At 44.0% G+C, this 27894-nt stretch overlaps 2 protein-coding genes across 3 annotated transcripts in view; one reads left to right on the plus strand and one right to left on the minus strand.

Moving 5' to 3' along the window:
- Window positions 1-24515, plus strand: RAD54L (RAD54 like). Of its 2 annotated transcripts, XM_090269383.1 has the most exons (18): window positions 1-612; window positions 709-795; window positions 2290-2409; window positions 8018-8078; window positions 8787-8922; window positions 9338-9407; window positions 9529-9817; window positions 10045-10169; window positions 10479-10629; window positions 17597-17723; window positions 18949-19023; window positions 19138-19268; window positions 19808-19918; window positions 20079-20202; window positions 20568-20646; window positions 20964-21143; window positions 23866-24029; window positions 24124-24515. In XM_090269383.1, the coding sequence occupies exons 1-18, from the start codon at window positions 589-591 to the stop codon at window positions 24332-24334; spliced, it is 2265 nt and encodes a 754-aa protein (XP_090125509.1). In that variant the 5' UTR covers window positions 1-588; the 3' UTR covers window positions 24335-24515. The 2 variants fall into 2 exon arrangements, with proteins under 2 accessions (XP_090125509.1, XP_090125508.1); XM_090269382.1 differs by lacking the exons at window positions 1-612; window positions 709-795; window positions 8018-8078; window positions 8787-8922 and having other exon boundaries at window positions 2348-2409.
- The window catches only part of LRRC41 (leucine rich repeat containing 41), a 17901-nt gene continuing 14444 nt past the window's right edge, over window positions 24438-27894 (minus strand). Inside the window, exons 5-10 of the mRNA XM_090269381.1 lie at window positions 27077-27337; window positions 26363-26527; window positions 26168-26266; window positions 25516-25638; window positions 25252-25327; window positions 24438-25140 (exon numbers count right to left, since the gene is read on the minus strand). Coding sequence (XP_090125507.1) covers window positions 24921-25140; window positions 25252-25327; window positions 25516-25638; window positions 26168-26266; window positions 26363-26527; window positions 27077-27337 — 944 coding nt within the window. The 3' untranslated portion in view covers window positions 24438-24920. The remainder of the gene's footprint in view (window positions 25141-25251; window positions 25328-25515; window positions 25639-26167; window positions 26267-26362; window positions 26528-27076; window positions 27338-27894) is intronic.

The following is a 27894-nucleotide window of genomic DNA, read 5'->3' on the forward strand; positions in this document are numbered from 1 at the left end:
TGGTGGCTGTTAACGCGCGCTTTGGGAAGACGAAGGTGAAGTCGGAGTGCTGGGACCGAATTCATCTTTGCCGGTTTTTTTTTCCAGCCCTGCCTGGGGTTCCCTTCCCAAGCCCGGGTCTTTTGATTGTCCTGTCTGGATCCCTGCTCGACCTCTCTTCGTCCGGGCCTCGCATCTACACTCCAGACGTGGGAAAGTCCCCTCCTCCGGGCTCGGGCGCCTCTTCCTCCCCAGGCCTCGGATTTTCATCCTCGCCTCTCTCTCCTGGCCTGTGATTACCCCTTTCTTCACGCCCACCTGGGACCATTATACCGATTCCACTCTGCCCAGCTTGACACTCCATCCATCGCCTCCCGTCCCAGACTCTGCTTGGATATTTCCTCTTGGCCTGCTCTCCGGCCTCAGCTAACCGGCCACTCTGAAATTTGGGCCCAAACCTCAGCCACTGGCGGAATTCCCTCCATCCATGCTCCCTCTTTCATTAGTTGTGCTCTCGCTAATATAGCAGCCCGCTCTTTGCCAGGTCCTGGTTCTGCATTTTCAGCTGCTGGGTGCCTTTGACTCTTGCTGATGGGTACTTGATATTTTATGCTCCTGATTACAGCTAAGATGGTAAGTGTAGCCTAGAGGAGACTGGGTAGTCTGTGCCTGGATCTGATGATCAAGCTACAGGATTCCTGTGGGTGCTCAGTTTCTATTCTGTTTCAGAGGAGGAGCTTAGCTCCCAGCCAGCTGGCCAAGAGAAAACCGGAAGGTAGAACCTCTGATGATGAAGATTGGCATCCGGGGGCAATGGTGAGTACTCTGCCGTCAAGGGGATAGGAAAGGTGAGGATGCAGGAGCGTTTGGGCAAAAAGGAGTCCTGGACTTAGTTTCTGGTGTTATATGGAATGAACCCAATCACCTCCAGAAGTCTCTTTCAGTGAACTTAATGAGTACTTGTTATGTGTCAGGCATTGAACAAGATAAAATATTTGTCCCCAAGGTGCCCACTAGAAGCTAATATAGGCTCAATTTTCCTGGTGGGAAAGGGTATTCTGAAATGAAAGAGCACATTGGGTTGGGCCCTTTGGCTACCTTGGATAAAAAGTACTCCCCAACAGCAACTAGCAGCCTACTCTTGCTTTTTGTCCCCGTACCTAATGTCACAAAATAGCAGAATATGCTGGGCTTACCTTAGAGTCCAGAGCTCACTTAGGCCTAGATGTGAGGGGCGCTGGTGCTCTTTCAGTTTCTGCTAATACTCAGTATGCTCAACTTTGAGTGGGCCCTGTGCTCTGCTTCCTCCTCCGAGATTTTCTGGGGCTGGCTGTAGGTAGAACCTGTGTAAACCAAAATCAATAGGACGATGTAGCATTTACTTTAGAGAAAGCAGTTCGAGAAGCAAGGGCTTGACCATTGGAACTTTGGAGGAAGAGATTAGCTAAAGAGGGTCTAGAAGGCAATTTTGAGCAGCGGTAGCATGTGTGTAAAAGCGTGTTGAAAGAGGGAGGGGGCCTGGTGTTTCTGTTTCAGGTGTGCCTTATAGGATCATTGAAGCTTCAGATACCTTGGCAAGCTGGTACAAGTGGTACTGGCTCAGTGGGCTTGCTCTGTAGTTACACTACTGGTATACAGGGGGCTCCTCTATCTGTGAGGGAGACATATTGACTACCCCTTGCCACTTACATGGGTCTCAGACTTGAACTTGGTGCAGCTGAGTCACAGATGGTGCTGTCTGCTGCTGGTTGCTCCTGGAAATGTTTTGGTGCTGGGATCCTCACTGCCATGTTAGGAACTGACTGAAGAGTGGCCTCAGTGACCTGGGAGTTGAGGGCAGCTGTACTCTTGTCCCTCCTTTGGGAAACTCAGGGAGGGAAGCAAACAATTGCGCAATTATTCTTTGGAGCTTTTGGAGTGAAGAACTTGGGCAGCATGACTCCATGCTACTGGGGGACTTGCCTTTCAGAGGCCCACTTCATTCACTTCTTCCAGCGCCCCATCTCAGATTAGGCATGTTCTTTAAACTCATTAAGTTCCAGTTTTCACCTGTTAAATAAGGATACTAAACACTTAACATAGGGTCACTGTGAAAATGATAGATGGTAATATGTGTGAAGAGTTTTTAACACATTGCCGGGCACTTAAGTGTTTTATCTTGTCTTTTTGCACTGTTTCATTGTATTTTTTTCCATTACCATTTATCCTCACCCCTATACTTTCTTCCACCCCCCCCCCACATTAAACATTTTAAATATTAGTTGCCATTGTGATCTTCTAGACTTCACCTTTCCCATTACTCTCTCCTAGACCCCTAAGAAACAGAAATCCAGCAGTGAGACCCGGAGCCAGGAGTGTTTCTTGTCTCCTTTTCGGAAACCTTTGACCCAACTAACGAATCGACCACCCTGTCTGGACAGTAATCAGCATGTAAGTCAGAGCTACAACCTGCCGATATATGTACATGCCCTGCTTTCCCTAGGCAGGTTCTCACTCTTGAAGACTACAGAATAGCCAGCAGACAGACTTTGGTGGGGACTTGGGGCCTGCTCAGAGGTCCCATCTTTCCTTAGAGATGTGTGCTGATTTGGAGTTCCCTTCTTTTATAAGTAGTTGGGTACCAGATCTCAGGTGACTCAGATTCCTGAGGACATGAGGGTATAGGAGAGGGAAGGCTATGGCAGGGTATTAGAACCAGGATCTCCTTTGTCCTGACTCTGCACATGGCTTTAAGAAGTACCAGAGTCTTATAGCTTTCACGTGTTGCCTGTAGTGAAATCAAATATAATCATCACCATGGCAGGGTCTGTGCATTATCTCATGTAACTCATTATTTAAAATGAAGAAGCTGAGTCTTGGAGGGTTAACTTGTCCAAAGTTACAGAGTAGTCCATCCAAATCTTTTTCCACCAAGCTTTTTGAGGGACAGAGATGTTGAAATCTCGAAATTTAAGTGACATGGGGCCATAAGGATGCCTTTCAGTAACCCCTTTCAACCACACCTGAATTTATGTTAATACCATGACTTTTGTAAAGCATCTAACCTTGGGGCTGGTTGCCAGGAGAACCAACCCACCAATGAATGGCTAGTGTAATAATCAATCATGCCTATGTAATGCAACCTCCATAAAATCCCAAAAGGTTGGGGTTTGGAGAGTTTCCAAGTCCCAGAGCTTTTGGGTTGGTGAACAGAACCTCATCCATGTGCTGGAAAGTGGCATACCCCAAACTCAATAGGTACAGAAGTGCTTGTGCTCAGGACCCTTCCAGACTTCGCTGTATTTCTTCATCTGGCAGTTCATTCATATCCTTTAATATCCTTTGAGGTAAACCGTAATTTAGTAAGTCAACTTTTTCTGAGTTCTGTGAGCTTCCCTAGCAATTTAATCAAACCCAAGGAAGAGGGAGTTGTAGGAACCTCCAATGTATAGCCTGTCAGGCAGAAACACAGATAAACTGGACTTGGAATTGCATCTGAAGTGGTGGGAGGGAGACGTCTTGTGAAGCCTTAATCTGTAGAATCTGATGCTTTCTCCATATAGATAATGTCAGAATTGAGTTAAGTATAGGGCACCCAAGTGGTGCCAAAGAATTGCTTGATGTGTGGAAAACTCACATGTGTGGTGTCAGAAGTGACGTAGTGTAATATTGAGAGTAGAGGACACATAGAAGTATGTTTTTCCTTTACAGGGAGGTTTTGAAGGAAAAAAATGGGAATCTGTTGATGGTAATATGTAATGAAGGTTATTTGTGCACTCAGCAAACATTTAGAAACATTTTCACATAATACTTGATAAGTGCAAAAGAATACATATATAACATGTAACATATAAAACATAAATGCCTATGAACCCACCATTCAGAACTAGAACATTATCAAAGTCATAATCCCTTTAGCTGCCCCAGAAGTAACCACTGTCTTGAATTATTTTCTTCATTCCTTGTTTTTTGTGATAATTTTACCATATATATATAATTCACTAAGTTTAATTGTTTATTGAGCTATAAAAAATGGCATGTATGTTACTAAACTAAAAGGGTCTGTTTGCCTGTGTGCATCAAAGCCTAATAAGACACAAACAGAATCTTGCAGCAAAGAAAGTAAGGATTTATTAGTTCAGGAAGTGGCACACACCTGGAGTCACAGGTGAGCCAATGCTCAAAGACCTGGCTCCCAGTGGCTCCCAGGGGATGGTTTATATAGGGGAAAAATCATTAATCATGGTGACTAAGGGAGTGAGGGTCGTGGTCTCCAGTGATTGATTGGTGTGAGGGTAGGGCGTAGTTGATCAGTGCATCTGGTCCTGATGTCAGCTCTGGCATCAATTTGGTTTCCTTGCTTTTTGGGGCCTGGAGCTGAAACACAACAGGCTTACATGTTATCTCTAGTTTGACTGAAACTCTGTCTCTGGTTAGCAGACTGAAAGCTTTGTTCCTAAGGGGTTTTTTTGTTGTTCCTAAGATTTTCTGATGCTGATCAGAAGAACCTCATTGTCCTTAGGGCTTAATGATTAAGGGAGTGGACATGTAAGGCAGAAGGAGGCAGGTAAGTCAAGATGCTGGATGAGGCCAGGATGAATGAGAAAGAAAGAAAGGAAGGAGAGAAGGTTATGTTAATGAAATGAAGTTTCTACGTGGTTACATGCAGTCCTCTGGGACTTTTCATTCAGGCTTCATTCAAGTCATTCTATGTGCAATAACTATGTGACATGAGAGCAGGTGTGCTGAGAGTATGAAACGGGCCTAACAGTCTGGAGGTTGCTGAACAGCAGAATCTGAGGGACGTACTGATTAGGTTGAGTCCTGAAGGATATGAGGAGTCAGAAGGTTGAAGCGAGTGGGACATGATCCAGATGGAGGGAACAGCCTGTCTGAAAGCTGTGGAGGAAGGGACTTGTCAGGGAGGAAAATTTTTCCTCTATCCTAGGTTCTTCTGGCTGGACTGATAATCAAATAGTCATGAGACAGATTAGCAGGAGGAAAAAAAAAGCTTAATAACATGTACTAACATGTATACTTCATGTATACATGGGAGAGACCCAGGAAAGCTAAGTAACTCGCCATTTTGGTGGAAGCCATCACCTTAAATACCACCTTCAGATGAAGACAAAAAATTATGAGGGTGGAATCAGTTATGAGAAATGACCAGGAAAAGCACAGTAAATGAGTGTGTGCAGGTTTAAGTCCAAGCCTTTTCCATTGATACCGGAAGCAGGCCTGGTTCTTCCAGGGAGATACTCTTACAAATGTAAATGTCCTTTTACAAAAGGTAACTTCTATTTGGTTTTCTGAGCTTCTCCCAAGTCTGCTGTCTGTTAAAAATAACCAGGCTACTCCTGGCTGGTGCAGCTCCATGGATTGAACGTGCAGGCCTGTGACTGAAATTGGGGGTGTGCAAGAGGCAACCACACATTGATGTTTCTCTCCCTCTCTTTCTCCCTCCGTTCCCATTTCTCTGAAAATAAATAAATGAAACCTGCGACCTGGCCTGCCACCCAGGCATGTGCCCTGACCAGCAACCTTTCAGTTCACAGGCTAGTGCTCAATCCACTGAGCCACACCAGCCAGGGGAGTTAAGCGTTTTTAGAATGCTGGTGAGAAAGCTAGCTGAGAGGGAGAGGTTGAAATGAAGGAGAGGTTAGGCAAAACTGGTAAGAGTGAATCTCTTTGGAAGAGGGAAGCTTTGACCTTGGTGGGAAGGAGGGATACTCTCCCTCTTCTATCAAAAGGAAAGGATCATATGAATTTTCAGTAACTAAATGAACAAAGTAAGTGCATACTTTCTCCCCTGCCTCTGCTAGAGTCTGGTGAGTTTTACCAGACCAGATTCCCAGAGGCTGGCCATTGCAAGTTTTACGTGCTCTGCCCACAGATGTTTTTGACCAGGGGTGCTCACAGTCTCCTATGCTAGTTGCACTAGCCTACAGTTCTCCCTACAGAACCTGTGGCTCCTGATTTTACAAAATTTGGAGCATAAATTTTGGCTACTCAGAGCCTCAAATCTAGCCTATTGATAATCTTGAAAATAATATTTCAGTTTTAGAATTGAAACCAAATTAAAAAGGAAATTTGAGTCAATTTTCTTTCTTTTACTCTCCTTTGACTTAAGGGTAGCTTTTTTAAAAAAGACTTTATTTATTTATTTAGAGGGGAAGGGAGGGAGAAAAGGAGAGAAACATCAATGTGCGAGAGAAATATCAATCCGTTGCCTCTCACGTGTCCCCAACCAGGGACCTGGTTCATAACCTAAGCATGTGCCCTGACCAGGAATCAAACTGGTGAACTTTCATTTGGTTTGTGGGACCACGCCCAACCCACTGAGCCACACCAATCAGGGCAAGGGTAGTTTTTTTTTAACATCTTTTATATATGAATTTCCCATTATTTTTGCTGTTTATAATTACCATAACCGTGATAATTAAAAATAGTAAGAAACTATTCAGTTGCAAAGGAATATGCAAATAAACAATGACTTTGGGCCTTTCTCTAACCCTGCCCTAGTGGTGTTATTCAGCGTGATAATGAAGTTCAGTTATCCTACATTTCTTTTCTGTCTTCTAATAGATTGCCAAATACAGTCATTACATTTTTCCTATTTAAAGTACATTGAATTTGTAGACAATATAATGATCTGTATAGAAATGGTTCACTATAAAAAGGTATAAATTTCAGGACAGGCAGACTTGCTTTTTTCCTATTAAAATGTCTTTTTGCTAGAAGGAGTATTTTTTATTACTTTTTCCACTAATGTGTTTTCATTAAAACTACCTTTAGGATTTTTGCTCTTGTTTTCTCCTTGCTTTCTTGGGTTCCAGCTCTTATTTTGTTGAGGTTCATAGGCTACTGTAATTCCCCGGAGGGCTCTGCTGTGTTCAGACCAGAACTTCCATGGGTATTGTCAAAGTTTGCTCAGGAGGTAGTGCTGTGGGCTCCCTGCCTCCTCTTCTGCCCCAGCTGCATAGCTGCTCAGTGCTGATTCCAGGCCGAAGTGATGGCACAGGGGCTTCCTACAGACACTGAGGTGGAAGCACCAAAGCCACCCTTCTATAGGACCTACATATATTTACTTCCTGTCACCCTTTTCCCACTGCTTTTTCTTGGAGATTGGCTTGCCCTGTCTCTTATGTCCCTTTTCTTATGTTATTGCCTTTCTTGTGCTTTCCCATGGCAAGAAGCTGCTGACTGGGCTGATCCACATGGCTATACTCAAACAGATTAGGTTAGGAGGCGACATCACCTGCCTCCTGGTTACAAGTAAGGGCCTTGGCATCAGGAAAGTTTTGTATCTTTCATGGCTGTGTGAAAGTCTCAACGACTCAGCCTAACTTTGTTCATCTGCAGACTGGGTATGGCAGTAATATATGGACTTCATAGAGCTGTTAGTGAGGGTTAAATGGTGACATGAATACAAGGGGCTTAGTACTGCATCTGGCATGCATTGTTAGTCATCATTGTTGTAATTTTTACTATTATTGATTACTAATACTACTCCTGTTACTCCTGCTCTTTGAAGGGCTGTTTAGTTCTCAAGGAGGCAGATGTGGGAATTAATGCAGTAGGCAGAATTGATGTGACAAAAAAAGAAATGTGAGGTATGCTTGGGAAGATTAACCCAGTAAGACAGTGGTTGAATCCAGACATTGGAATTCCTTATTAGTACTGGGGTTGGGTAAGTTTTTGGTACTTTCTTCTTAAGGTGTTGCACCCTAAGGAATAGTTAGGTATCCACAATGGCATGATCTTTTGTGAGCTAATGGATATGAGCCTTGTGGTTGACTGAGGCTAGGCACTGGCCAGTGGCCTCCCTGGGTATTTGTAGAACCTTACATAAAGCCACAAAGATGAGAGCTTTGTACAATCCTAATACAGAGCGTATCTCTTTATGTTCTAGATGCATCTGAATGAGTTGTGATCAAAATACAATGCTCTCACTGTATTACGATGCTTAAATAGACGTTTTAGGCTGCATTTGTAGAAATAGTATCCCATAACATATCCAAACAGTCCTGAATCCCTGTTTCTGCTCTTCTCATTTTAGGAAGCGTTTATTCGAAGCATTTTGTCAAAGCCTTTCAAAATCCCCATTCCAAATTATCAAGGTAAAAATGGAGACTTTTTTCTTTTTGACTCAGTCACATGAAAATGTGCCTGAATAGATGAAAACCTTAGCTTTTGTGCATACAAGCTTACCTTGGAATTGAAGATGCCAGTCCAGTGGTGACTGTATGGGGTGACTCCCCTGAGCCCTCATGAAAGCTTTGTTTGATAGTATCAGCAAGGGCTGCCAAGAGTGACTGCCCATCATCTTCTTGATGGGGATGTGCTAGTGCTGGGGAAGCTCTTGGTGGGCCAGGGTAAGGTTTCATTTAGTCCGAGTTCAGTGGCATCTCCTTTATGATGCTGACTCTTGGAGACTTAGGTTCTACAGAGTTTTCCTATCCTTTGTAGAGCATAGCATTGTGCTAAAACTGGGGCTGGTAGGAAGGAGGCCAACTCTCAAGAGCTCTAAGTCTTAAAAGGCCCTTTTAGGGTTTTAGACCTTTCCAGGATTGACCTGAATTGAGATGAATAAGACCCAGCCCTTCAGAAGTTTGTAGCTGAATAGGAAGTAAAATAGTAAAAACTCTCATTTGAGGCAGAATGAGATCATGGTCAGGTAGAGGTGCCCAAACTGGGTTTGGAGTGGTTTTTGCAAGAAGTAGGTCATATGGAAGCTTAGGAAAGGTTATGCGAAGAATAGGCATTTGAGCTGGGCTTGCTGGAACTCCTCAATTTAGAGGCTTATGTAACAGATTGTTGGTTTCTAGGTCCTCTGGGCTCTCGGGCGTTGGGCCTCAAAAGGGCTGGGATCCGCCGGGCCCTCCATGACCCCCTGGAAGAAGGTGCCTTGGTTTTGTATGAGCCTCCCCCACTGAGTGCCCATGACCAGCTGAAGCTTGACAAGTATGTGCATTGCTATTTTTTTGAGCAGTTCTGGTCCTCTGTAAATGCACATACCTGGGAGGGCAGAGGGCATTTTGGTGTGATTTATCCTTAGGACTGGCATATGTTTTCAGAGAGTGGGGAGGTGGGGAAGGACAGGACCTGGGAAAGAGCATGTGGACATGTTCATTTGGTAGAGGTTTCTCATCCTTTCCTGCCAAGCTCAGGAGCAGGAGGGGTTGAGGTGATGACATAGGAAACCCATCCCTCTGTCCTAAATTTCCCCGGAGCAGGGTTTTATTGTGGTTTGGTTACTGGGCCAAGAAGGTCCCTTCTTAGGCAGCTGCCTCTTGGCTTCTGCAGCAGGACACAATTTGCTGAGGACATGCCCTTGCCTATGTCTGAGCTCCATGTTTTCTTTGCTGTATTTTCTCAGGGAACAACTTCCTGTCCATGTGGTCGTTGATCCTATTCTCAGTAAGGTCTTGCGGCCTCATCAGAGAGAGGTGACTGGTGGTGGTGGTGGTGGGGATGAGGTATGGGCTCAGGTCTGAGCCTGGGAGGCTGCCATCTCTGGGAAAGCAGCTGTGTGGTTGCCAGCGTGGGCTGGGTGTTGTTCTTTCCTAGGGAGTGAAGTTCTTGTGGGAGTGTGTCACCAGTCGGCGCATCCCGGGCAGCCACGGCTGCATTATGGCTGATGAAATGGGCCTGGGCAAGACGCTGCAGTGCATCACATTGATGTGGACGCTTTTGCGCCAGAGTCCAGAGTGCAAGCCAGAAATTGACAAGGCAGTGGTGGTGTCGCCCTCCAGCCTGGTGAAGAACTGGTACAATGAAGTTGGGAAATGGCTTGGAGGGAGGATTCAACCTCTAGCCATCGATGGAGGCTCTAAGGATGAGATAGATCAAAAGCTGGGTATGGAACCTTAACAAAAATGGCTGCACTTTTCTACACAACCTGCTCTTTTCTTATGTGTGTGCCCACTGATGGCCAGGGTTGAGGGCAACGAGGGGGGTGGGCAGAAGAGAATTCCCATGGGAAATGATTGAAATGGTTTTCTCCAGGCTTAATTAAAGAACTGTCAAACTTTATTTCTATAAGGTATTCTAAAATTTTTTCCCTTGATACCGTTTCTGTTGTAGAAGGATTCATGCACCAACGTGGAACCAGAGTGCCTTCTCCCATTCTCATCATTTCCTATGAGACATTCCGCCTTCATGTTGGAGTCCTCCAGAAGGGCAGTATTGGACTGGTCATATGTGACGAGGTACTAGACTCTCAAAGGTCTTGGTAGTAGGAGAAAGTGTGTCAGAGCCTCCTCACTAACTGCCATCCAAGAGTTGTGTCCATCACTGGGGAATGCTGAGTACCGAGCAAGCTGCTGTGGAGGAGGCAAGTGGGAGGAGAGCCCTTGATGTCAATCTGCCAAAAGAGGGAGTAAGCAGTGTTTGGAACGCGGATGAGGGCGAGGTGCTATGGGCTGATGCCCAGAGGTCAGATCTTTTACACAAGGCATTGCTATCATTAGAGATGTCACATTGTGCCCAGGCCTAAGTGAGAATTAATTTCTTTTCAGGGACACAGGCTCAAGAACTCTGAGAATCAGACTTACCAGGCCCTGGACAGCTTGAACACCAACCGGCGGGTGCTCATCTCTGGGACTCCCATCCAGAATGATCTCCTTGAGTATTTCAGCTTGGTACATTTTGTTAATTCAGGCATCCTAGGTAAGAATCCAGACTTGTTTACTACATTAGAGGGGAGCCTTACCTGTAACTAACTGAGGAAAGAAAGGAGAAAATGCTAGTTGTACTTGTGGGAAGACTTCTCTTGTCAGTAAGAGCCATTGGGAGATCAAGCAACTCAGCAAAGTCCACTGTGGGGAAGAGAGGGAGAGAAACAAAAAATTTTTGCTTTCAAATTACAGTTGCCATCCAGTATTACATTTTTAAAGATTTTTAAAAAATGTTTTATCTATTTTTAGAGAGAGGAGAAGGGAGGGAAAGAGGGAGAGAAACATCGATGTGAGACAGAAACAGTGATCAGTGCCCCACCTGGGATTGAATCCACAAGCCAGGCATGTGCCCTGACCGGGAACCAACCAGCAGCCTTTCACTTTGTAGAATGACACCCACCCAACTGAGCCACACTGGTCAGGGCTAAAGATTTTATTTACTTTTACAGAGAGGGGAAGGGAAGGAGAAAGAGGGGGAGAGAAACAATGATGTGTGAGAGAAACATCAGTTGACTGCCTCTCACATACCCCCAACCCAAGACGTGGCTCACAGCCCAGGCATGTGCCCTGACTGGGAATTGAACTGGCAACCTTTGGTTCTGCGGGACAGCGCCTAACCCACTGAGCCACAGCAGTCAGGGCGTAATATTTTTCAATATTAGTTTCAGGTAAAAAGCATAATGGTTAGACAATTATATAATTTATAAAGTGATTCCCCCACGATAATTCAAGCACCCACCTGGTAACATGCATAGTTATTACAATATTATTAACTATATTCTCTATGTTGAATTTTACATCCCCATGACTATTTTGTAACTATCAATTTGTACTTCTTTAATTCCTTCCCCTTTTTTACCCAGTCTTTTACCCCTGCTTCCCCTCTGGCAGCCATCAGTTTGTTTCTGTATCCATGAGTCTATTTCTGTTTTGTTTATTTCTTTAGATTTCACTTAGAAATGAAATCTGTGGATTTGCCTTTCTCTGTCTGCCTACTACCCTCTAGGTCCATCCATTTTGTCATAAATATTAAGATTTCATTCTTTTTTATGGCCGAGTAATATTCCATTATGTATATGTACCACCACTTTTTTATCTACTCGACCATTGATGGGCACTTAGATTGCTTCCATATCTTATCTATTGTACATAATGCTGCAGTAAACATCAAATTAGTTTTTTTGGTTTCTTTGGATATATACCCAGAAGTGGAATTGCTGGGTTTTAAAACAGTTCCATTTTTAATTTTTTTTTTAAGTTTTTACTTATTTATTTTTAGAAAGAGGAGAAGGGAGGGAGAAAGGGAGAGAAACATTAATGTGTGGTTACCTTTCGCGCACCCCCAACTGGGACCTGGCCTGCAACCCAGGCATGCGTCCTGACTGAAATTGACCCGGCAACCCTTTGGTTCGCAGGCTGGCACTCAATCTACTAAGCCGCAGCAATCAGGGCCATTTTTTATTTTTTGAGGAAATTCCATACTATTTCCCACAGTGGCTGCACCAGGCTGCTTTCCTTGGCAACACTTATTTGTTGATTTATTGATGATAGCCATTCTGACATGTGTGAGGTGATATCTCTTCATAGTTTTTTTTTTAAATATGCTTTATTGATTATGCTGTTACAGTTGTCCCAATTTCTTTTCCCTTTGTTCCCCTCTACCCAGTGACCTCCTTTCCTCTAGTTGTCCCCCACCTTAGTCCATGCCCATTGGTTGTGCATATAGTTCTTCTCAACATCTTCCTGTCTACTCCACTCCCTTCTACTATGCTTCTTAATTCCTGTACCATCTCCCTCCCTTTCCCCCTTCCCCCTCCCTGCTGACCTCCCCCCATAATGTTCCCCATACCTATAGTTCTTTCCCACTCTCATTGCCTACTTAGTTTGCCTTTGTTTCGGTTCCCGAGATTCTGTTGTTGGTTGTTGTGATACAGTTTTCATTTTAATGTTCATAGTTTTGATCCTCTTTCTCCTAAAAAGGTCCCTTTAACATTTCATATAACAGTGGTTTGGATCTGATGAACTCCTTCAGTTTTACTTTGTCCTGGAAGCACTTTCTCTGCCCTTCTATTCTGAATGGCAGCTTCACTGGATAGAGTAATTGTGGTTGTAGGTTTTTGCTTTTCATTACTTTGAATATTTCTTGCCAGTCCCTTCTTGCCTGCACAGGAGATTCTCTTAAGAAATCAGCTGATAGTCTTATTGGGACCTCTTTGTACGTAATTCTCTTCTCTCTTGCTGCTTTTAAGATTCTCTCTTTATCCTTAATTTTTGACATTTTGATTATAATGTGTCTTGGTGTGGTTCTCCCTGGGTCCATTTGTTTCGGAACTCTGTGCTTCCTGGACCTGTAAGTCTGTTTCCTTCCCCAAGTTAGGGAAGTTCTGCTTCATTATTTTTTCACATAATTTTTCAATTTCTAGTTCTTCACCTTCTGGCAACCCTATGATTGGGATGTTGGCCCGCTTATAGCTGTCCCATAGGTTTCTGAGGCTCTCCTCATTTTCTTCACTTTTCATTTCCTCTTTCTGCACTGGTTGACTGTTCCTTCCCTACGTTCCGATTTGTTGATTTTATACCTGGTTTTCTTTCCCTCATCACTAGTTTCGTATGTGTTTTCATTCATTTCAGCAGGACTAGCCTTCATTCCTTCCCCGTCTTGTTTAAGATCTGCTGTCAGGTCCGTAAGCATTTTTATAACCAAGGCTCTGAACTGAGTGAGCCTCAGAAAGATTTCCTATCTGCTTCTTTGTTAGATTAGATATTTGCTGTCTGGTCAGCTGCGTCACCGGGATCTCTATCATGATCTGTGCCATCCTGAATGGTTTGTGTTTACCTTTGCTTCCTGGGCAGGGCTGTCACACCTCCTATGCTATAGGGGGCAGAGCCCCGTGCACTCATCACAACCGAGTGACCATTGTCACCACACTGTGGTGTTTTCTGCGGGGGTGGGGGTCCAAGGTGGATTCCTGCCGTTCACTCTCCGCTGAGAGACTGGGAGCCTCCTCCTCCATCTCCACCCCTTCCAGGCCTCACAGTCCAAGGCAATGGAGGTCTGCCTTACCCAGCTTTGGAATCGCAAGCTGATGGGTATGATCTGCAACCGGGGGTGCTCCCCAGGCGCTTCTCGCCTCCCCTTAAGTACAGGTGTTTATGCTTACTGCCATTGCTGCTGCTGCTGCTGCCACTGCCACCAGAACAGCTTGACCTCTCCTCCCTAGCTTCGCCCCTCCTACCTGTCTGGATGAGCACCACTTCTTTATAACTTCATACGTTGGACTTACATTTATTTTCTGGAACTTGTGGTTATTTTTGGTTTTGAAATAGTTGTATTCCTTTCTGTCTGGAGTATTTCTTCTTTATATCTTTGTTTGCTGGACTTCCTTGCGGTTTGATTTTCTGGAACTTTTGGTTGTTTTAGTTTTGAGGTAGTTGTATTCCTTCTTGGTTGTGGAGGGAGACGCAGTGTGTCTGTCTACGCCTCCATCTTGGCCGGAAGTCTCTCATCATGGTTTTAATTTGCATCTCTCTGATGACTAGTGATGTTGAGCTTTTTTTCATATGTTTATGGGCCCTCTGTATCATCTTTGGAGATGTGTCTATTCAGGTCCTGTACCCATTTTTTAATTGAATTGTTTCTTTGGTTTGTTCTTTATAAATTTTGGATATTGATTCTTTATCTGATGTATCTTCTCCCATTTAGTAGGTGGTCTTTTTGTTTTGTTGATAGTTTTCTTTGCTGTGCAAAACTTTTTAGTTTGAAGTAGTTCCTTTTGTTTTTTCTTTTGTTTCCCTTGCCTAAGGAGGTATATTAGAAAAAGTATTGCTAAGAGAAATGTCAGAGAGTTTACTGCCTATGTTTTCTTCTAGGTGTTTTATGGTTTTGAACCTAACATTTAAGTCTTTAATCCATTTTGAGTTTATTCTTATATATGGTGTAAGAAAATGGTCCAATTTAATTTTTTTTGCATGTGTCTGTCCAATATTCCCAACCCCATTTATTGAATAGGCTGTCTTTACCCTGTTATATATTCTTGCATCCTTTGTTGTATGTTAACTGACCATGTAGGTGTGAGTTTATTTCCAGACTCTGTTCTGTTCCATAGATGTATGTGTTTGTTTGTTTGTTTGTTTTTTATGCCAAAACCATGTTTTTATTACTATAGCCTTGTAGTATAGCTTGATATCAGGTAGTGTGATCCTTCCAACTTTGTTCTTTTTTCATTGCTGTGGCTATTCAGGGTCTTTTGTGGTTCCATATAAATTTTTGCATTATTTGTTCTACTTCTGTGAAAAACACCATTAGTACAGTATTCCCTCACTTATCGCTGATATTACGTTCTAGATCCCCCCCACACGATAGGTGAAAATCCGCAAAGTAGGAACCTTACATTTATTTTAGTATTTATATATATTTTAAGGCTTTATAAACCCTTCCCACACACTTATAAACCATTCCCAGTCCCTTATTAACCATTCCCACTCCCTAATTAACTTTTTCCACACTTTTATAAACACTGCTTATGTTCTTAAACATATTCAACACTCTTAAACCTATGTAACTTTAACAACATACGTATACAGTACTGCAAAATCTCGCGATATAGCAAAAAATCTGCGATAAATAATTAAATATAATATTTTAAAAAATACTGTGATACAGTGAGGTCGCGATAAGTGAACTGCGATATAGAGAGGGACTACTGTATTTTGATAGGGATTGTGTTGAATCTGTAGATGGCTTTGGGTAGTGTGGACATTTTAATGATGTTAATATTTCCTACCCATGTGAACGGTATATGCTTCCATTTGTTCATATCTTCTTCAGTTTCTTTAATGTCTTATAATTTTCCAAGTAGGTCTTTTACTTCCTTGGTTCAGTGTATTCCTAGGTTTTGTTTTGTTTTGTTTTGTTTTTTTTGGTGCACTTGTAAATGGGATTGTTTTCTTAGTTTCTTTTTCCGATTGTTCATTATTGGTGTATAAAAATGCAACCAATTTCTGAATATTTATTTTGTATCATCTATTTTACTGAATTCATTTATCAGTTCTAATAGTATTTTTTCTTTTTTTTTTTGTAGAATCCTTAGGGTTTTCCATATATAGTTTTGTGTCATCTGTAAATAATGATAGTTTTACTTCCTCCTTTCCAGTTTGGATGCCTTTTATTTCTTCCACTTGTCTGATTGCTATGGCTAGGATTTCCCCACTCTGGCCATTTTTCCACTGCAGAGGTGGCAGGCTATCTATAGGGCATGGGGTCACTGTGATCTGTGGATCAAAATACTGTGCTACCTCCAAACCTTTTTGCTCATCACATCCTAGCTGCCTCACAAGAGCTTTGACCTCAGTGCAGACTGTCTTGGGCAGTTTGTTTGTTTTTTTTTAAATAATATTTTAGTGTACAATTAAGTGTCATTAAGTACATCCATCTCCAGAACTTTATCTTGCAAAACTGAAACTCTACCTATTAAAACAATAACTCCTTATTTTCCATTCCCCTAGTCTCTGGTAACCACAGTTTGGGCCGTTCTTGCACATAGATATCTGTGGAACAGTTTGTTAGTGCCGCCCCAACTTGACAGTGCTCATGAAAATCACTTTAGGCGAGAACCGTCTGAGCAGCAAGACTTTCACAAAGACTACATTTGAGTCACCACCACCAGATCAGTTATTACCACTGTCTCAGCAGCACTCTCCCACCCGCTTCTAATCATTATTTTCTTCTTTTCCTCCAGAAGTAAACACTCTTCTTACATTCACTATTGGTTTTTGCCTATTTTTAGACTTTATATAAATGGAATCATACAGTATATATCCCTTTGCATCTGTTTTTTTTGTTTGTTTGTTTTGTTTTTATATTTATGAGAAATCATTCATGTCATTGCCTATAGCTGTAGTTTTTCATTTTTGTATACTATTCCTCTTAATGAATATATCTTGTACTATGATTTATCTGTTCTGTTGATAGACAATTGAGTTGTTTCCAGTTTTTCCTTTTCTTGTTTTTTAAAGAATTTATTTATTTATTTTTAGAGAGAGGGGTAGGGAGGGAGAGAAACATCAATTAGTTGCCTCTTGCACGCCCCCAGCTGGGGACCTGGCTTGCAACCCAGGCATGTGCCCTGACTGGGAATTGAACTGGCAACCCCTCAGTTTGTGGGAGGATACCCAACCCACTGAGCCACAACAGCTAGGTGGCTTGCCCATGGCTGTAGTTTGTTGACCTTGGCTGTATATCATCACCAATATTTATTTTTAAATGTTTAAAGAATATTTTAGTCATTTTTTGTTTAGTGATATCTCATTGTATTTGTCTAATATTGAATAAAGTTGAATACCATTTTAATATGGTCTTTTGTGAGGGACCTGGTCTTCTCTTTAATTTCTGGCCAAAAGAAAACCCTATATCCATTAAGCAGTCACGCCCTATTCCCCTTTGTTCCTAAGCCCTGACAACCTCCAATCTGCTTTCTGTGTCAGTGGATTTACCTATTCAGGATATTTCATAACAGTGGAATCCTGTCATATGTGACCTTCTGTATTCAGCATCTTTTACTTGGCGTAGTGTTTTTAAGGTTCATCTACACTGTCACATGAACCTCATTACACTGATACATGCTATTTCATTTCTTACAAGCAGCATATAGGTGGGCTCTTTTAAAAAAAAAAAATCCAACCTGACAATTGGATTGTCTATTTTTTGACAGTTTGGTCCATTTATAGTTAATATAATTAGTTATATATTTCGATTTTAAAAAACTGTCTCACTATTTGGCCTTTCAGTCTTCAACACTTTGGTAGCTCTCTGATTCATTCAAACAAGTTGCCTGTAATTCGTTCAGCTTTGTTGGTTTTGGCAGGAAGGTTGGTCTGTAACAAAGTAGTCTGCCATTACTGGCAGTGGGAAATCATTCTTTTTCTACATTCTTTAATTTTCCCTTCTCTCCTTTGTTTAGGAACTGTCCATGAATTCAAGAAGCATTTTGAGTTGCCAATTTTGAAAAGTAGAGATGCAGCTGCCAGTGAGGCAGATAGGCAGCTAGGCGAGGAGCGACTTCGGGAGCTCACCAGCATTGTCAATAGGTAATGGCAGGGTTGGGCTAAAGGCAGCACCTGTCTTTGTGTTCCCCAGCTGAGCTCATCAGAATTGTCAACTAAGCCATCCAAGGCTGATCTTTTAGGGCCTTGGCCTATGAGGGCTGGGATTCTAGGAAGGGAGTGGGATCTGTGCCCTGACTGTAGCCACTAAATAAATGAAGGGGTTTTGCGGACCAAGTTCCTGCTTTCTTCCTGGCTGGGCCCTGTGCTCTGTTTTTGGGTTGCTTAGTAACCTGCTGAGGAAGCTGTTTTCTGACACTGTTGGACTTCCTGAGCAAAATATCCCTTGGAGCATTGTTAATATTTCAGAAGCTTCCTATCATTTGGTCTTAGTCCTAAAGAACCAGGCTTCCCTTCCCAGGCTTCACAGCCTTCTTTGACAGATAGGAGCATATCTGATGGTTGTGGCTCCCAGGCTGAGAGGGCATTTTCCATGGGAGCCACATAGTCAGGAGGGCAGGTATACTCCAGACTCCTCTGTTATAGGTATATACAAGATACGCTTGATGATTTACATCCTGAAGAGCCCTGCCCTTCTCAATTGCCACCTCACTCTCAATTTAATTAATTTATTATTATTATTATTTATTGACAAGAGAGAAACATCCATTTGTTGTCCCACTTATTTATGCATTCATTGGTTGATTCTTGTATATACCCTGACGAGGAATCAAACCTGCAACCTTGGTGTATCAAGACGACGCTCTAATCAACAACTACCAGGCCAGGGCTCTCTCACTCCCAATTTTAGATGGCTTGAAGGAGAGTGTTAGAAGCTGCTGCTTAGGTGCCCGATCCTTGTTCTTCCTGGTCTGCCAGGAGGTATGGGCTTCATTTCATTGAGTCTTGGGCCATATGACAATAGGCATTGGGCAAATGCAGAAACTCCCCTGAGGACTTAGTGGTGTATTGCTTGCTTTCCTAGTCAGAGCACCAGCCTCAATGGGAGACCTTGGCTTCTTGAAGATCCGCTAACCTTTTGAAGGGGAAGAGAAAAAGTTGTCAGTCAAATCTAGACTGCTTGAAAGGGTCTCTGTTTCTATGACTGAGACCCTGATATAGGTATCTTTGCCATAGGACTGATGGGTCTCTGACATTTGATACTACGAAAGAGTTGATCTTGGTCCTTTGGGTGGTAACTTTTATTCTAGTAGTTTGCATGGTGGTTTTACCATACCAGCCCCTTACCTTTTTATGCTGTTCTCTCTAGGTGTCTGATACGGAGGACATCTGATATCCTTTCTAAATATCTGCCTGTGAAGATCGAGCAGGTGGTTTGTTGTAGGTACTGAACTCAACTAAGGGGTGTGGAGTGAGGAAAAGCTCAGCTCTCCAGTTGTCCTCAGAGGCCCAAAGTGTGGTTCAGCCTTTCCCACTGACCCAGCTGCCTTTTTTTCAGGTTGACAGCCCTTCAGACTGAATTATACCAGAGGTTTCTGAGACAGGCCAAGCCAGCAGAAGAGTTGCGTGAGGGCAAGATGAGTGTGTCTTCCCTTTCTTCCATCACCTCATTAAAGAAGCTTTGTAACCGTGAGTTGGGTCCGCGCTCTGAGGTCCTCTTTGAGAGTGAGCAACGAGGAGTAGGCTCCCGCAGGTGATCCAGCCACCTTTATTAATACTTGTCCAGAGTCCTCATAGAAGCCACATGTGATTCCAGCCCTCCCCAAGCAAGGCATGAGCCCTGCAGTGTGTACTCTCTAAACAAGATCCTTTGCTTTGAAAAATTTAGCTTATCCTCTGCCCAGCCCATACTTGATGCTTGGGGTATACAGGACTGTGTGTGTGTGTTCATGTACACATGTACATATAAAATGTTGGACAGGAGAAAAAAATAACAAACCTTAACACCTCTGGTATAACTCCCTTCTTGTTGGGAGAACACGCTAGTGAGCAAGATTGTCCATTCATGGTCCCAGATGACACTAACTGCACACTGGCCTTTGGGACCAAGCAAATCTGGTACTGAGGGAGGTCTTTTGGGTAGGCTTCTAGAGGGTCTTCTAATGAGTTTGAAGTGGAAACTTTCAAAAGCCATGTAGCTGGCATTTTGGTTTTTATTTTTCCCCCAGATCCAGCTCTAATCTATGACAAGTGTGTACAAGAGGAGGATGGCTTCGAAGGTGCCTTGGACATATTCCCTCCTGGTTATAGCTCCAAGGCTCTAGAGCCCCAGCTGTCAGGTGAAGCCTTTCCAACCTGTTTTTTGGTTTCTCTGGGAGGAAGAATGGGAAATTGTCTCTTTTTTCTAGACCTATCTTGACTCAAGGTAGGATATCAAGAGTAAGAGTTGTGGGCCATTGGGATGACCCACTGGGGGCTAATAGCTGCTGATATCCCCAGGTAAGATGCTCGTCCTTGATTACATTCTGGCGGTGACCCGAAGCTGCAGCAGTGACAAAGTAGTGCTGGTGTCCAATTATACCCAGACATTGGACCTCTTTGAGAAGCTCTGCCGGGCACGAAGGTAGGGAAGAGCTTAACTAGGCTGTCAAAGGGGTGCCTCCCTACTGTCCCTCATAGGAAAAATAGGTGTTCTGATTGGTAGATGTGGGCCAAGATGTGGGTGCAGGAGGGACTTCCCAGAAGACATCTGTTTCCTTATTGATGTGATGGTCCTAGTTTCATTACCAAGCAGAATAGCCCCTGATCTTTCAGGTGCTCCCATAGGACAGAACCCTGGCTCCTAGCTCCTGCCCCTCCCTTTGGGAGTGTGGGGCCTTAGGCTGTGCGTGAACAGTCTCAAGCATGGTTCATTCAGTCCCTTCAGTAGCTCTGACTCCAAGGAACTCTGCTTTTTTCTTGGGTTTTGACCTTTGAATTTCTCTTTAGGTACTTATATGTTCGCTTGGATGGCACCATGTCCATTAAGAAGCGAGCCAAGGTTGTAGAGCGCTTCAACAGTCCATCGGTAAACACATAGCCCCTGTCCCCATACCATCAACGTAGTAACATCAGAACTAAGGGTTGAAAGAGAAGCTGTCAGATATCAGAGGGCTTCCAGGGTCTTCCTGAATTTTTTTTTTTCTTGTGAGTGTGGCAGGGTTAGGCTTGTTGGTGATGGCTGGGCTGGGACCTGACCTAGTGGGCTGGGAAGTTGAGTGGTAGGCAAACTAGTGGTCCTCATAATTGGTCTGAGCATATGAGTACAAATGTGTAAGAGAGAGCAGTTGGCTGGGCCAAGTAGGATTCCAGTTCAGGCTGCAAAAGGTTCTCTTCTCTTTCCAGAGCCCTGACTTTGTCTTCATGCTGAGTAGCAAAGCTGGGGGCTGTGGCCTCAATCTCATTGGAGCTAACCGCCTGGTCATGTTTGACCCTGACTGGAACCCAGCTAACGATGAACAAGCCATGGCTCGGGTCTGGCGTGATGGTCAAAAGAAGACCTGCTATATCTATCGCCTGCTGTCTGTAAGGATAGAGTAGGGGTGGGTCCTGGAACAAGACCTTCAGGACCACATTGGGTTGCTTTTCAATGTGTCTCTTTGGCTCCTCTCCCTCTAACAGTGGCCAAGGGGCTTAGCCTGGAGTCTTTTGTTCTTCTGTTCCCTCCACCCCATTCCCCAAAACCCTTCTTACAATGCCATCTGGATGCCTGTTCACTAGTTAACAAACTCCCCTGTAACCCCATCTTTTTATCAGGACATCTGCTTTCCCTCATAACTGATTTCTGCTCTCCCACTTGGCCTTATAGTCTTCTCGTACTCTATGTCCCATAGTGCTAAGAGTGGTATTGGCATTCTCCAGGTTCTCAGTGATCACTCAGATCATCCATCATATAGTTCCTCTTTTGATCATATAGTTCCTCTTTTGAAGCTCATGTCATCTGGCTTGATACCCTCTTTTCCTTTCTACAGTAATCTACCTCCTGCTATTTTCCTAATTCATTGATTACTTTGGACACCAGCTCAGTCTTTATTTCTTCCCCAAATCCAGCTATCATGTTGGTGGACTTCCAAGGACCATGCAGTTATCCAGCACTCTGGCCTTCATGTTTCCTTGACCTCTCCCTATTTTAATTCTCCCTATTTTAATTACTCCTGAGACTATACATACACTGTGGAACTTTTAACAGTACCAATACTTTACATAGTATCCAAAACTTTAATACCTATCATTAGTAATAGCTATCACTTCCTGTCCTTCCAGCTTTCTTATACCTCCTACATCTGTTTCAACCTAATGTCCCTAGTACCCTGTCTTCAGTCCCCAAATGTAGCTTGACTGCATTTTCTGTTCAGCCTGATCCTTACTATGCATCCTTTCAGATACTCCTTCCCTAATACCTATTTCACTTGAATCATTACAACTGTTCTCAGCTTTTACACCAGATAAATTTGCGTTTACAGATTGGCACTACCACAAATTCATGTTCACCATTTTGGGCTGGGCCGTATCTCATTTCCTTCAACAGCTACTTCAAGCTTTCAACACTGTCTCTATTTTTCTGCAGAGACCTTGTCTTTCTACTTTATAGAAAAAAAATGTAGGCCACTAGGGTTGAATTCTCTCCGCCCCCTTCCTCTCCTCCATAAATCCTACACCGTTCTTCCCTTCTCATCTCAGAGGAAGATCATGCCTGTCCTCTCTGCTTGAGGCTCATTCCAGCTCTGCTCTAGAACCCTTTCCATCCTTTCCTTCCTTAATTTCTCCTTTAGTCCCTTAAGTCTACAAATATACTCAATACTCAAGTAGTTCTTGCCTTAGAAACAAAACTACTTCTCAATCCTTATTGTAGCCACTATCTTGGGTTACTTTCTATTCAAATTTTCCAAAGCCTACAGATTAACTTTACTTCATCTTTACTCACTTATCACACTGTTTATGCTATTGCCCTTGCTTTTGAATGTACTATTTTTGGCTTTCTAATTGCCAAAACGAGAGACTCTTGATTTTTCCTTCTTTGTGTATCTGACACTATTAGACTACTAACCTTAAAATTATTTTTCTCTTTGGGAGCTCCACTCTTGGTTTTCCTACTTCTGTGATTATATATGCTCATTATATTGACAAGGCTTTAACAAACTTTTTAGCTCATGCATCCATCACCTACTGTACATTTCCACCTGAATATCTTATGAGCACTTTAGATACATCACGACAAAACATGCTCCCATTCTGAAGTTTGTTATTTAATGGCTTCATTACCTATCCAACCCCAATTTGGACATCTTACTAGACCATATTCCAATTACCATTGATTTTACCTTCTTGATATTTCCGTAATCTAACCTCCCTCTCCATCCCATGCTAGTCATAGTAATCTCTCACTCGTATATTTGGAAGCTTCCTAATTCTTTATCTTTGGTCTTATCCTAACCCATTTTCCACATACTTCTTCCAGAATGAGCTTTCTAAACATTCTGATTTTGCTTTTATCACTTACAGAATGGTCAAACTCTTCAGCCTAGCATCCAAGCTTCTCCAGTATGGCCTCTACTGATTTCTTAGTCCCAGCTCTTACTACACTTCCACTGTCCTTACATAGGCTGACCTCACAGTCCTCCAGCAGGTCAGACTTACTCCTTTGTTTCTCTGCTGGGAATGCCTTCCCTTCTCCCTTCCCTTCTAAATTATCAATTCATTTTTTAAGATTCAGCCTAAGGACCATCTTTACTTTCATTCTTTTCAATGCTATTCCACTCTACCATCCCCTGTGGGCTCCTAGGTATTCTATACAGAAATCTATTATTGTACCAAATTAGCTTATGTCTGTTTGTTCCACTAGTCTGAGTTTCAGAACAGGGATCATATTTGATTTTTCTTTATACCCTAGTGTTAGCAGTGTCTAACATAGAATACCCAAATAATAGTCACTGAGTGAGAGTTGGGCTTTGGTGTGAAAGTATGATGAAGCTGCTATGGACAAACCTCAGCTTCCCCTGAAGGTAGCTAGGCCCTGAAACCCTCCATTGGTACAGAAAATATTCTGGGTGGGCAGACATGCACAAGTCATATTCCCAAGAAGTGGACTGGGTAATGAGCTCAGTTGAACATAAGTATTGCTGTAGGATTCTTACTTTTCATTTCTCTTTCTCTTGGGTGGCTATAGTTTCAGTCCCTGGGTTTTCCGGCCTTCTAGGTGTGGTTATGACTTAGTCCTGCTTCCCTAACTTCCCCTATTTTCTCTCAGGCAGGGACCATTGAGGAAAAGATCTTCCAGCGTCAGAGCCACAAGAAGGCACTGAGTAGCTGTGTGGTAGATGCAGAGCAGGATGTGGAGCGGCACTTCTCTCTGGGCGAGTTGAAAGAGCTGTTTACCCTGGATGAGGCTAGCCTCAGTGACACACACGAGAGGTGGCTGATGTGCCCTTGCTAACCATTATCTATGAACTCTGCACAGCATGGAGATGGGATGTATAGTGACCACAGCTTTGTCCTCCTCCTCCAGGTTGCACTGCTGCCGCTGTGTCAACAACCACCAGGTCAGGCCACCCCCTGATGATTCTGACTGCACCTCGGACTTGGCTCAATGGAACCATAGCACTGATAAGCGGGGGCTCAGGGATGAGGTACTCCAGGCTGCCTGGGATGCTGCCTCCACTGCCATTACCTTCGTCTTCCACCAGCGTTCCCATGAGGAGCAGCGGGGCCTCCGCTGATACCCAGCTAGTCTGGGTGTAGCTGTTAAGAAGAAGGAGACAGGGTCCATAGGGCCCTGTTGAATTTTGTTCTCTGGGAGAAGAATCATCAAGAAGGGCTGCATGATGTTTGCCCAAAATTTATTTTATAAGAAAAACTTTTTTGGTTAAAAAAAAGAAAGGAATAAAGGTATGAAAGGGACTGAGGCCTGAGAGCAGCACGGCGAGCCCAGCAGAGAAGAGGTCTGGTAGTGGGCACTCCTACACTTATCTAAAGCTTAGGTACCTGCTTGAGGTGGGAAAGCAGGAACCCCGGGATAGGGGAAAGGGGAGCTGTCCTCAGTGACTAATGACCACTGTAACCTCCTGGCCCAGGGTTCTCAGGTTACTGAGTAAGGAGCCGGAAGGCTCTAAACCCAGTTCTGGGAATGCTTTTGCTGGGCCCCATCAATGCCTCCAGAACCTCAGTGCAAGGGATGAAGGAAAATAAGAGAAAAAAAGGTGGCAGAAAGAGAAAGATAGAATTGGTTGGGAGTTCTGGGCAGCCCATGCCTCAGCCCCTGCAAGCTGATGGTACTGAGCATGGGCCTGTGAGACATGGGCCCCATCACATGGTGCTGACATAATCTGCAAAGGCCTGGGATGAGTCCCACGAGTCGCTAACCACGTGACAGGTAGCCCGGAGCCGCCGGATAGCTTCTCTGGCTGTTACTGCATCCTGGTCCAGCCAGTTCTGGAAGAGGCGCAGGTGACCAAAGGCTCCACGGCCCCAGCGCTCCAGCCGCTTGGCGAACTCCAGAAGTCCATCTGGCTTGATGCAGTTGGAACTGGTAGGGGTGAGATGGATTAGACATCCAGGAAGCAACTTACCCTTGGTCTATGCTCCTGTAGCTCTATTCCTGTCCCCTTCCCTCCTCCCCTGAGCCCCCAATGTGTACCTGATATCCAGCTGACACAGAGAGGAGGATGAATCCTCTGAGAAGACATCTGCCAGTGCCAGCAGGCCAGCATTCCCTAGAGAGAAGGTGCGAAATGTTGGTAACCACCGAAGAACAGGGAATAAGGGTATCCCAGCCTAACTAAGTCCCAACACACAACTACATTCTAACCCCTGTGTTCCCAGTTGGAGGTCTGTGAGTTTCTAGGTCAAAGGACTGGCTCCTTCCCCCTCTCCCTCTCCATTGCCAGGGCTCTGCCCCTACCCAGGCGGTTCCCTGGCAGCCGGAGACCCTTCAATGTGGAGTTGCCCTTCATAGCAGCAACCATCTCAGGCAGAAATTGGGCTGGGCGCTTCTCAAACAGACGGCAGAAGGAGAAGGTAATCTCTGTCAAGAGAAATTAGAATAAATTCTGATGGCTGCATTAGGATGGGTGCTGCCCTCCTGCTCCAGTTGACCTTAGCAAGGGGTGTGAACATTTTATAGGGGCCTATAAAGAATTTTGTCCAAGACGCCAAGGCAAGAACTAAATCAGAATTCAAGCCAGAGATTAATCCTAGATGTTCACTGTAGGAAGCTTCTCTGCATGGACATTTCTGTTCACCTTCCCTCATCCATTAATTGCCCTCTTTGCAGGGCTGGGGATTAAAGACAAGTCTTTAACAGCACATTAATCCCTCTCTACTACCATGATTTCTGTCAGCTACTGAAAGGTAAGGAAAACTTTGGTGAGATGCTCTAAAAGTAATTTCCATGTGTAGTATAGGGGGAGTTGAGTTGGGATCTTCTAGAAGAAGGCTATGCAGGCTCTATAACCATTTTATAGTTAATGTAAGACCAAGGAGAAAACAGTGGCTCACTCAGTGGCAGAGCTCTGAGAACTCAGGGATGCCGCAAATCTGGGTGGAAAACTTACCTTGAAGAGTCAAGTTCTGTAGCAAAAAGAGCACCTCGCTCTGACAGTCAGCCAGATTCATGTCATGGAAGCTCAGCCTCTTCAGGGCTAGGTTGTAGTCTGGATGGGGGCAGAGGCCATGGGCCTTAATAGCTTTTCCGAAGAGCAATGCAAAGTCCCCTCTTTCCTCCCTTGACCATTTTAGCTGTGTCTTACCTTTGAGTGTCTGTAACACAAGTCCAAAATCCTGGGGAGAGGCAAAGGTGGCGCTATCCAGGGACAGCTGCTGCAGAGAACCTGAGGCCTTCAGTACAGAGCAGAGCAGTGGGGCTGGCTGGGCTCCCCGTGGAAATCCCATCTCCAGCTGTTCCAGGCAGTTTTCTGGGTATGGTAAGGAGAGAAGATTCCAGCTGGCCATCTTTACTTCACTCCCATAGCAGATCCTACTCTGTCCTTAAGGGATTCACTAAAAAAGACATGTCTCCTTGTTCTTGAGTGCCTATACTATGTGGTAGACACTGTGCTAGGTTCTGGTAATAGAGTAATAAATGTGAAATTCAGTTCTTTATGTAGTTTTTAGTCCAGGAAGACTAGACTACTTGGACAAGCAAATATAATATATGCGGAGTGGTGGTAGAGGAGACAGACAGGATTTCAGGGAACATACAGCAAGGGGACCTAATTTAGTCTAACAGTTCCATTCTTGGTTCAGATCCCTATTCTGGAGGCTGATCTGCCATGGTCACCCCTTACAAGGCTTATGGTCTGGGCCCTGTCCAACCCACAGTTATCTTAAAGAATAGGATGAAGAGGGAACAGATTCCAGATAAGCCAGGAGTGGCAGGCCTGAATTAGAGATCCTCCTGCTTTCCCCACACAAATATACCTGCACATTTGTGTACAGACAGACACACAAGCACAGTGCTTCACCTGGTATTTCTTCATCCCCAATTATGTGGCTAGGAGGCCCTGCATTCCCTGGCACAGCAGGGTTGTCCCTTTGGCTGGGGTGGTCAACACGAATAGAGAGGACCCGCAGCAGGGGCAGAGCTCGCACAATGGCACGTGTCAGCTCCAGGATGGGCAGTGGTGAGAACAGGTCACTGAGATGCAGGGCACGGAGGCGGCATCCAACTTGGCCTGACAGGACTCGCAGGCTGTCCAGCAAGCGGAAGATGTTTGAGCCCAGGCCTGTGCAGGAAAGAGTCAAGTGGGAATGTCAGCAACAGGAACATTCAGAGACAACTCCAAATATTTCTATTGATAACTATCAAATCTCAAGCTTTGGATCAGATTATTTAAACTCATTTGTCTCAATTATTCATCCATTGTCTTGCTTTTTCCCTCAGGTAACCAGAAAACTGATGTCTATTCTACTGGGCTATGCCTTCAGTCATCAGGGCAGAGTCACAAAACAAGATGCGATGTGGTAGGGCAGCATGTAGCTGCCAGCTGTGATAGACCCACATAGCAGGAAAGGCCTCTGGGCTTTTCCTATAGGTCATGGGAATGTCTGAAAACTAGGGGAGTGCCAATAACACAAGAGGAATACTTAAAAAGTCACAGAGTGGAAACGGGGCAGAAAAGGCTAATCACGTCCTACAGAAGGGAGTAGGATCCAGGAGGTTAGGAAAGTTGCTTAATGTCACAAAGCAAATAACTTTGGAATCTGCTCTCTTATCTCCCCTCGGACTGAGGAGATTCCAATTGATTCTTTCATTCAACTAAACCTTATCCAGTACTTCGTA

Source organism: Furipterus horrens, unplaced genomic scaffold, assembly GCF_987537825.1.
Source record: "Furipterus horrens unplaced genomic scaffold, mFurHor1.1.pri manual_scaffold_3, whole genome shotgun sequence".
NCBI classification, from domain to species: Eukaryota; Metazoa; Chordata; class Mammalia; order Chiroptera; family Furipteridae; genus Furipterus; species Furipterus horrens.

Coding starts and splice junctions, on each gene's coding strand:
- RAD54L (XM_090269383.1), top strand. CDS start 589: ATGCTCCTGATTACAGCTAAGATG. Junction 10,170..10,478: donor GACTGGTCATATGTGACGAG/GTACTAGACTCT, acceptor ATTTCTTTTCAG/GGACACAGGCTCAAGAACTC. Junction 17,724..18,948: donor CTCACCAGCATTGTCAATAG/GTAATGGCAGGG, acceptor TGTTCTCTCTAG/GTGTCTGATACGGAGGACAT.